Here is an 11,295-nt window from a genome sequence, read left to right on the forward strand (position 1 = left end):
GTAGTACAGAGATGCTGAAATGGGGCACCTGTTGTTTTGAAAAAATGGGCGCATTTCAAACATGCGGAGTAGCTATTTCAGCATACGGAGGTATTGCGAAATAGCTCTGCTATGTATACGGAGCCATTGTTATTGCTTAAAGGTTCCCTGTTATTCTAATAGAATACTATAATGGGAAGGGACGTCAAGAGTTCATCTAATTCAGTCCCTTGCACTCACAGCAGTACCAAGCACTGTCTAGATCACTGGTGGGCAATCTGCAGCCCTTCGGGGTTTTATGTGTAGCCCATGAGACATTTTGTTTACCATTGCCTAGGCACAGGGTTGTTAGAGTTAGCTGGTTTCCATCCTTGTAGGGTGTTTTTGGACTGGTATTACTAAAGTGACAGACACATAAAGCAAGCATATGTGAAGTGAGGAGGGTGCTGATTGCACACAACACTGAATGTGAGAGCCATGCACTCTCTCTGCATCCCGTGAAAGTGCTGCATCCAGTGAAAGTGCACACGCACACACCCATGGAAATTCTAGATACACAAGTGTAGTTAGCAAAACTACCCTATCCCTGGAGATTGTCTTGGTCACAACAGACTTATGGCCCACTCACAACCCTAAATTGTCCGTCGCTAGTCTAGATCATCCCTGACAGACGTTTATCTAACATGTTCTTAAATATCTCTAATGATGGAGATTCCACAACCTCCCTTAGCAATTTATTCCAGTGCTTAAACATCCTGACAGGAAGTTCTTCCTAATGTCCAATTCAAACCTCCCATGCTTCAGTTTAAGACCGTTGCTTGTCCTGTGATCAGAGGATAAAGAGAATATATTTTTCTCCCTCCTCCTTCTAACACCTTTTCAGGTACTTGAAAGCTTTTATTGTGTCCCCTCTGTCTTTTCTTTGCTAGGCTAAACAAACCCAGATTTTTCAATCTTTCCTCATAGGTCACATTTTCTAGACATTTAATCAGTTTTGTTGCTATTCTCTAGACCTTCTCCAGTTTCTTCACATCTTTTTCTGAATTGTGCTCAGAACTGGACACAATACTCTGGTTGAGGCCTAATCAGCACAGAGTAGAACAGAAGAATTACTTCTCATGTCTTGCTTTCCACATTCCTGTTACTGGCATTTAAGTGCTTCAGTGTCCAGGATTCTGTCCTTGGGGATGGAAAGGAGTTGATCATGTTAACGCTGTGCAGCTCCCTCTGAAAGGCTGCAGATAGTCTCCCTAGCAGTCTATTGTTAAAACATCTAGACAGACCATTAACCTCTGTCAAGCTGTTTAGCAGACAAGGATGCAGTGTTGTTGACCTGGTAATCCCAGGATATTAGTGTGACAAAGTGGTTATGGGAATATATTTTATTAGTCCAACTTCTGCTGGGAAGAGAGACATGCTTTTGTGCTTAACATGTCTCTCTCATGAGCAGAAGTTGGTCCAATAAAACACAGACCTCACTGACCTTTTCTAGCAAATATTGAGCCTTTTAGGCCCTACATTCAACTGTAAGTACATGTTTATTTTCTTAAGGCAAATGGGAACATCACACATCAATTTAAATATGTTAGCAAAGTGTGCATCACTCATGAGGGTGATATACAAGATGAAGTTTTAAAATTAAGCTTTTTTTTTTTTTGTCTGAGTAATGTTCTTGAACAGAACATTTGCTCAGAACAAAAAAGTCATTTTTTCCTCCTTTCTGTATAAATAGAAAAAGACCAGCTGAACATCAGCAGACTTTTCTAATTACACACCAAATAGCTTTTGGCTGAAATTTTTGTTAGTTTTTACACAGACCAAAGCCGTAACCTTTGAAATCTGTGAGAGTGCTCCCTTATCAACAAAGTCGTGATCGTAGTGCAGAACTGTGGCACTGGATATCATTCATTTCTGGATCAATGCCCTTTTTGGAAGCCCAAACACATGTAGTAGAGTTCTCTGATATGTGCCAGGAACTCTGATTTACATGATATACTGCTACATTTCAAACACTGTGTGTGTCTGTCTTTCTCTCCAGGAAGTTTTCAGTTATAAATAGCAAGACCTTTTCATCACACTAACTGCTTGTTCCAGTCTGTTCTTTTAAAGCCTGGAGCCTCTTGGTCTTCATCTCTTAATCATTTTATACCTATCTAGCCAGCATGGTGATTGTATGAAAAAAACTGGATGGTAAATTGTTCAGAAGAATTCCATAAATGGAGGTTTTTTTTCTTAAGCAAGGACTCTGCACAGAGCTTTCTACCATTTTCCACAAGCTCGGGAAAAGTGTGTGTCTAGTTTCTTATTTGAGTAGAATTTCAAAAGGTAAAAAGCAGGAAACAAACTAGCATGAAATATAAAACAAAGCAGCAGAAATGTAGCACTTCAAAGACTAACAAAGTGATTTATTTGGTGATGATCTTTCATGGGACAGACCCACTTCATCATTTTGTTAGTTTTAAAGTGCTACATTTCTGCTGCTTTGTTTTGTTGGAGTATAGACTAACCTCTCTGTTAGTATGAAATAGTTGTCTGAAGTGAACATTTCATAGGGACTAGTTAGCCGCTTATAGTTCAAAAGAAAGCAGATTAAGAAAGCAGAATGTTAATATCATGTAAGACTAGTTATTTTGTTTATCTTTTCAAGGAACTCAGATTAGATATCAGGATCTGAAAAGCAGCAAGTACATTATGACACATAGTTTATATCTACATTGCAGTTAAAAACCCACCACTTGTCCATGCCTGCTGACTTGGACCATCCTGAAGGATCCCAGAGCCCAGCCTCCAGCCCAAGTCCAAATGTCTATGCCACACTCTCTTTAGACTTGGGCCCCAGGGTTCAGTCAGCTGGCATGGGCCATCTATGAGTATTTAAATGCAGCGCAGACACATCCTTAACAACTGCGACAGAGAGAGAGCTGTATTAGTCTGTATTGTATCAAAACAAAAAAGCAGTCATGTAGCACTTTAAAAACTAACAAAATAATTTATTAGGTGTTGAGCTTTCATGGGACAGACCTACTTCTTCAGATCATAGCCTTACCAGAACAGATTTAATATATAAAGCACAGAGGTCCAAAAATGATCAAGTTGACAAATAAGAAAAATTGTTATCAAGGTTGGCAAATCAGAAAAGCAGAGGGATTGGGGGGGCGGGAGAAGGGTTTGTGGGGTAAGGGGAGTTAAGAGTTAAATAAAAAGTCTGAGGTATGTAAAGGAGTCCTTATAATGGGTCAGGTAATTGCTGTTCCTGTTCCTGTTCCTGTTCAACCCTGTTCAACCCACGTATTAATGTGTTGAATTTGAACATGAATGTTAGTTCTGAGCATTCCCTCTGTAGATGGTTGTCAAAGTCCCTTTTCCATAGAACACAAAGTTTCGGGTCTTTAACAGAATGGCCCAGTTAAAGTGCTGGCTGACAGGTTTGTCATCATTAAAGACCTATACCCTATCTTAAATCATGATGCCACGCTCCAGAAGGCTCTAGGTGATAGGCCTGTTCTTTCCTATAGACAACCTCCCAACCTTATGAGACTTCTCACTGGCAACCGCAGGCTATACGACAATAATGTTAATCCTGGAACTTTTCCTTGCAACAAGCTCTGTTGCCAGCTTTGTCTACGTATCTCTTCTGGAGACGCCATCACTGGCCCTAACCTCATTAATTACAGAATCACAGGCACATTCTCCTGTTCCTCAATTAACATCATATATGCCATCATGTGCCAACAATGCCCACACATCATGTATATAAGACAGACTGCAAACACTCTTCGACAAAGGATGAATGGACATAGAACAGACATCAAAACACTCCAAATACACAAACCTGTCAGCCAGCACTTTAATGGAGTTGGCCTTTCTGTTAAAGACCTGAAACTTTGCGTTCTGTGGAAAAGGGACTTTAACAACCCTCTACAGAGGGAATGCTCAGAACTAACATTCGTATTCAAATTTGACATGTTAACACATGGTTGGAACAGAGAGAGCAGTTATCTGACCCATTATAAGGACTCTTTTACATACTTGGATGTTTCATCTAACTCGTAACTCTCCCATCCCCCCACACCCCGTTGTCCCTTGCTCTTCTGATTTGCCAACCTTGATAACAATTTTTGGACCTCTGTGCTTTATATGTTGAGTCTGTTCCGGTAAGGCTATGATCTGAAGAAGTGGGTCTGTCCCATGAAACCTCATCACCTAATACATTATTTTGTTAGTCTTTAAAGTGCTACATGACTGCTGGTTTGTTCGTTTGTTTGTTTGTTTTTTATCCTTAACAGCTGAGCTAGATTTGGACTTTTAGGTATGAGAAGACTGAAAGGCTAATGCGCAGACTCTTTGGTACACGTATTCAGTATTTTGGATTCTTATCTGAAAGACAGCTGACCAGTGCAGACTTTTAATAGTAACAGACAGGTAGCCTTGTTAGTCTGTATCCTAACAAAATAAAAAAGCAGTCATGTAGCACTTTAAAGACTAACAAAGTAATTTATTAGATGATGGTCTTTCATGGGGCAGACCTGCTTCTTCAGATCTGGAGATAGTGCTATACTGGAAATGTTGGTGAAAGTGAATTGGCATGACGTTATATAACAGAGATACAAAAAAAACTGAAATAGAAACTGACGAATCAGATATATAGGACAGAAGGGGAGGGTGAAGCTGGTGGAGAGGAGGGGAGGGAAAATTACTGTGTGTAACAATATATTGAGTTAATAGACTGATATTATGAATGTCAAAGATGGGGAAACTGTTTTTGCAATGCATAAGGTAATTTCCATTTCTATTAAGACCAAGTGTCAAAGTATCAAATTTGAGCATAAATTCCAGTTCAAATGTTTCTCTTTCTAATCTGATGTTAAAGTCTCTTTGTAAAATGTATATTATCAGGTCTATAACAGTATGGCCCACTCAACTGAAATGCTCACTGACAAGTTTATGTGTATTCAGATTCCTAATGTCTGCAGATATTTGTCCACTTTAAGATATACTAGTTTTAATAATCATAGTTATCCTGTGATGTACAACTTGTATATGTTTCTAGGGTGGTGTTAACAAGATGTACCATGGAGTTCGTGATTACAACAAAAGCCTTCCCAGGGTTCACCTTTTTATGGAGAAAGGAGACACCGTATTCTTCCATCCCTTGCTGATTCACGGTTCTGGAATGAACAGAACTCAAGGCTTCCGAAAGGTAGGAAATCATTTTGAGTTGCAGCCATTGAACATATTTTAAAGTAGATGGTATGACACCTGCAAATGGAGATACACACCTCCTAGAGCTGTAAGGGACCTTGGGAGGTTATCTAGTCCAGTTCTCCTGCTCTCTTGGCAGGACCAGGCACCATTCCTGACATCTATTTGCCCAAATCGCTAAATGGCCGCCTCAAGAATTGAGCTCGCAACCTTGGGTTTAGCAGGCCAAAGCTCAAACCACTGAGCTATCCCTCCCTCTGATTTGTAGTCTCTTGCATATGTAATCTTCCTTTTTTTTGTTTTATTGCTTTCTGATGTAATTTTTTATGATTGTTAATTTTTCTGAAAGTAATTATCCAAGATTATGTAACCCTGATATATTTTCCATGATAGATATATGTTGCAATACTGGCTCAGAGAAGCGATTAAGTATGTATGTTCCTTAATCAGGACCTTAGAAATCATGTTGCTGGACACTTTTGGATTATTCTTCTTTGTTTTGGCTCTGCCTCTGCCCTAACTAGCTGAGAATGACAAAAGTTTAATTCCCTCCTCTGAGCACCAGATGCCACTGTAATCTGATTACCAACAACATCTAATTATGAACTTCATTTATAGACTCAGAGTGATAGCTGTGTTAGGGTATGTCTACACAGCAGCCTTATTTCAAAATAACGCTGCTACACACAAAATGCATTTTGAATAGCACTTAGTTATTTTGAAATACAGCGTCTACACACAGAGAGCCAATTTCAAAATAGAGTCATTGTCTGCACTATGGATTATTTCAAAATAAGCTCTATTCCCTGTCTTAACAGCACCTGTCTTGAAATAGGTGCTATTCCTCATGCAGTGAGGTTTACCAATTTCGAAATAAGCCAGCTGCTGTTTCGAAATTATTTTAAAATAGCAGTTGCATTGTGTAGATGCTAGGATAATTATTTTGAAATAACATCTGTTATTTCAAAGTAGCTGTTCTGTGTAGACATACCCTTAGTCTGTAGCTTCACAAATAACAAGCAGTCATGTAGCACCATAAGAGCTAACACATTTATTTATTTATAAGACCCACTTCTTACCTACAAAATCTCATTACCTAATAAATAAATTTGCTAGTCCTTAAGGTGCCACATGACTGCTTGTTTGTACATTTATAGATGGCATAGAACTCTGTAGAAAAAGTAAATGGATGTACACTGCACCCCATTCTTACTGAGAGCAGAACTGGACAAAGTACCTACAAATGGGCACTTACCTGATCCTGCATCTCTCACTGTCAACTTTGGTACTAGCAATCTCCTTGTACTAGGTTTTTGCTTTGGTGTATATCAGCCTATCTATACTGAACACAGTGGGATTGTGCTGATATACTGTAGCTGAGAATCTTACCCACTGACTTCACTTTAGTGAAATGTAGCAATGGTTATAAATTGTTTTGGTTTTTTTTATTAACACAAAAACAAGAACCCTCCTAATGCTCTAACACGGCCATGAATAGCCTAGGCTAGTGAGTGGGCCACATGAGCAGCACTCCATGTCAATGGGCTGCAAGATTGTGGTAACCAAGATGGTTTAGGGTAGCTTTCCTAAGTGCACTTTTATACCTAGAACTGGTGGGGTATGCTGATTGACCCATAACAGCACTTTGATGAGATGCAGAAGGAGTACATGTCTTTTACAGTCAGCATGCACCTCACTTCGTGTGCCCTGGCTTTACTTGTATGTCACTGCAGTAATACTGGTATGAAAAAAATAACATGAACAGAACTAGCAGAATCTGGCAACCCAGTACACGAGCAGCAGTAAACAAAATGTCTTGCCAGTCACATGTAGAGCCCTAATGGGTCATGTGTGACCCTTGGGCTGCAGGTTCCCCACCACTGCTCTAACATCTTCTGTTAGTCTCCTACTGACTAAATAGAAAGGAAGAGTAATATGCAGTGTTCTAGCTGTTTTAGTCCTGTAATAATAGAAATAGATGGTGGGTGAAACAGTATCTTTTATGCAGTGCTTTTTTCTAGGAAAAAAGGTGCCAGAACTCAAGACCACCCCCACCCCTCCGACCCCAACCCACCACCATCCTTTAACCCCCCCCCACTCCTCCCACAGCCCCATACCGCCCTGAGGATAAACCCCTCCTGCATCCACAGCCCCCACTCCCCTCTCTAAATGAACAACCTACCCCAGAGCCAGGCACCCCCTGCCTTCCCAATTCAATGCCCTCCCCCTTCCGCACAGTCAGGTACCCCCAGTTCCCCTCCAAGTGAATGCCCTACCCCTTCCCCACAGTCAGGGTCTCCCAGCCTTCCCCTCTCTCCCAAGTGAATACTGGCAAGTTACAGTACTTAACATGCCACTGCAGGGGCCTCTCTAACACGAGCCACACCAGGCCACCAGAGGGGCCTCTGGGACCATGCAGGGGCCTCTGGGACCACGGTGGGCCACAGGTGCCAGGGCAGCAGGAGCTGTGCAACTGCTGGGTGGAGCCACACCAGGACCAGAGGACCACACAGCTCCCAGCTGGAGCCAAGCATGCACAGAGTGGTGGGGAAGGGGATGCTCTAAGTGTGTGGCTCTACTGAGCGGCATTTTGCCACCCCTGGTTGCCCCATTTGCTGCTGCATAGGGTGGTGAATGGGGAGCATAGCCCAGCTGCCTTTCAAAATGGTGGCACCAGGAAAAAAGCCCTGTTTTTATAGAATCAGCTTCTGTAGGAGTGAGAGAAACATTTGAGTTTACACAGAGCATAACACCATCACTTCTCCAATTCCATCAGCAGTGTAGCAACTTGGGTTTTTGCTTGGAGAGCTTTATCCAAGTACATACCTAGCCAGTTCTGTTTAAGCATATGAGATCAACATACAAGATTTGTATAACTGTGGGGAAAAAAAACAGGTCACTTTGCCAGCACAAATTGTGTGTCCTTGTTGATGAATGTCTGTTTTTTTCCTCTCCCAGTCCTGCTTTCCTTCTAGTTAACCTTTCAGTGAAGTCATAGTCATATCTTCATCATGTGTGATATCATAAAATGAGTGCTTTGACCTCACTGCAAGAGGGAAAAGAAAATGGATAAAGTGATTCATTAATCTCCTAGGTTACTGTGAAATTTTTCCATGTGAATCTAGCAATTTTTTTTCAAGTGAATGTATCCAAAAGCCTGAAAATTAAATGTAAATATTTTCTCTGTTGACAACAGTGATATTTGCATTTAAGATAGTCAGTGGTGTGTCGAAAAGTGATGTGTTGACTTAGGGCTGTCCTGTGATTTACTTCTGACTTCCTTCATGCAGGCGATATCTTGTCACTATGCTAGTGCAGATTGCCACTACATTGACGTCAAGGGAACTAGTCAAGAAAACATTGAGAAGGAGGTTGTAGAAGTTGCAAAAAGAAAATATGGTGTGAGCACACCTCTTTCTCTGAAGGTAAGCTTGAAGTTGTCCTGCAACAAGAGTATTTTACACATTAACACTGTTTAGACAAGAGGTTAGTTACCTTTTGCTTTTATAATTATCTCTTTACTGCTTGCTTACGAGTGTTTGTGCTTTTTTATTATTAAATTTGTAGGTAATAGTTTTAATGGCATCGATCCAACTATATGTAACACTTTTTGAGTTTATGCAGGGCAGATCCTGTGCATACGCAGAGGGGAAAAAAATCTTTTTCTTTTGAAGATAGTTGTTGATGGTGGTTGTCAGATTGAGTTTGTTCATCACTCCTTTTATTAAAGCACCTCTCTTTAACTCTTTTATGGGGAATCACAAAGCTACCTTGGGAGATGACAGAGATAGGGCTAAAAAGGTGATCCATTATATGGCAGTGTGGATACAGATTTCAAATTGCTAGCCACAATGCTTCTCCTTTTGTGGCTGAAAGTGTGGGTGAATACCTAAAAATATATTTGAAAAGCTGTTCCCAGTCACAAGTCTACTGGGCGAAGTAGACATTGACTGCTGGAAGGTGCTTGCCCTCCTAATTTGCAGCTGCGATTTTCTTTAACTTGTTAGGAATAGATTGAATACCTATTATGTTCAAACCAATAATACAATTAGTGCATCGTTCTAGGATTAGGGCAAAATTCTGTCTGGGTATGACTCCTGTTTGAAACCAGTACCAAGCCTATGTATCTGATTGCAAACATTGACTCATTTCAATATATAATCCTTTAGTAATCACTTAAACCTGAGGCATTTTAAGGGACTGGATACATGGAAAATGTTCCTTCTATTCTGATCCATTCAGAAATGATTAATGCAGCAAGTTTGTTTTCAAATCTGCAGCACAAAAATCTGGTTCCTACACCAGGGTGACCACTGAAGGGGGTTAAAACCCACTATCACTTTTAGGGAGTTAGGTTTTTTTAAAGATACTTAGGCACCTTAGTGGAATTTTCAAAAGCCACTATATCCTATTGGAAATCAATGGGAGTTAGGCACCATAGTGCTTTTTGAAACATCTCTCTAGATGTTTTACTGTATCTTTAGGGACCTAAGTGTCTAGGGACAGATTTTTAAATATATTTATCTGCAAAGCTTAAGTCTGCTTTGCCTTTGATTCCTGCATTACTAGTTTAAACACTATTTTGAGCACTTGATGTAGGATCAGTTGGTTGTTTAGATGACCAGATTCTCCATTTTGCTTGCTTATATCGTCAGCACTTTACATCTAAACTAGTTGTGCACATTTCACTATTACACCTAAGGGAACTCCTGTGCTCCAGCACAGGTTCAGAATTCATATTATCCAAAAATTTGTTTAATTCCCTGAAAATAAAAGGCAAAGCAAGGAAATCTGCAGGAGACGTGCGTCCCTTTGCAGGCAACCTGAGCACGCTGTTACAAGTGCCTGGAGTAATTGGCAAAGATGAAACAGTGGGGATTCGGGTGGGCACAGGGGTGGGAAGAGCTAGACACACCTGCGTGTGTGCAGGAAGACATTAATCGATGCTGGGGGGTGGCCTGTGGGTGCGAGTGAGAGATAAGCATGAAGCGTTAGGGCTTTGGGCTGGAAGCAGGCTCTGTTCCCTGAGGCAGAGCAGAAAAGTAGCAGTCTGCCTATGTAGTTGTTGAAAATCCTGATTGCTAGTTAATTGTTCTCATTCCTAGTCAATTGCCTCAGCAACATAAAGCACATTTACACTGCCAGAGTGGTGTAAAGAAGCCTTATTGTAAATGACATCCAGGAGTCCTCAGATAGGAAGATCTGTGTGTTTTCTTGCTTTTTTCCTGTGTCAGAGTAGCACAGTGAGGTTAGAGTTACAGCCAAATAGGATTATAACTAGAATGTAGGATTCGTGATTTTAAGGAATGGAAGAAGTGAGATCAGCAAAATAAAAATAGTGGATTTCAAGAAGGTGGACTTTAGCAAACTCAGGAGGTTGGTACGTAAGATCCTGTGGGAAGCAAGTCTAAGGCTAGAGCCACACTACATTGAAAGAGTGTACTCAGGGTCGATCTTCCAGGGTTTCATTTCATGCATGCACAAAATGACACTCAGACAAGTCAATGTCAACCCATGTACTCCTCGTGAGAGGCGAGGATAAGGAAGGTCAGTCTTCTGCCATGTAGACAGACATGGAAGTTGACCGTGGATAAATTGATTTTAGCTGCACAATTGGTGTAGCTAATACTGCGTATTGGTGGTTGACTTCTATGTCTAGTATAGACGTACCTAAGGCTACGTCTACACTGGGCAAAGACCACAGATACGCATTTCTAGCTATAACAGCAACAAAGGGTCCTGTGGCACCTTATAGACTAACAGAAAAGTTTTGAGCATGAGCTTTCGTGAGCATCTGGTCAGCATCTGATGAAGTGAGTCTGTGCTCACGAAAGCTCATGCTCAAAACTTTTCTGTTTAGTCTATAAGGTGCCACAGGACCCTTTGCTGTTACAGATCCAGACTAACACGGCTACCCCTCCGATTTCTAGCTATGGCAACTGTGTAGCAAGAATCGAGGTATCTGTGTTGTGCTTACTTGGCTGTCCCTACTGGGCACCACATTTCAAGAAAAATGTGGACAAATTGGAAAAAGTCCAGAGAAAAGCGTCAAAAATGATTAAAGCTCGAACAGATATGTCCTATAAGGGAAGACTGAAAGAACTGGGTTTGTTT

General features: G+C 40.9%; 1 protein-coding gene across 1 annotated transcript in view; it reads left to right on the forward strand.

Annotated features, from left to right (window-relative positions):
• PHYH (phytanoyl-CoA 2-hydroxylase) overlaps positions 1-11,295 on the forward strand; it is a 33,757-nt gene that overhangs the window by 17,236 nt on the left and 5,226 nt on the right. The window contains exons 7-8 of the mRNA XM_075017838.1: positions 5,030-5,179; positions 8,472-8,606. Coding sequence (XP_074873939.1) covers positions 5,030-5,179; positions 8,472-8,606 — 285 coding nt within the window. The remainder of the gene's footprint in view (positions 1-5,029; positions 5,180-8,471; positions 8,607-11,295) is intronic.

This window comes from Carettochelys insculpta, chromosome 1, assembly GCF_033958435.1.
Source record: "Carettochelys insculpta isolate YL-2023 chromosome 1, ASM3395843v1, whole genome shotgun sequence".
Classification (NCBI taxonomy): Eukaryota; Metazoa; Chordata; order Testudines; family Carettochelyidae; genus Carettochelys; species Carettochelys insculpta.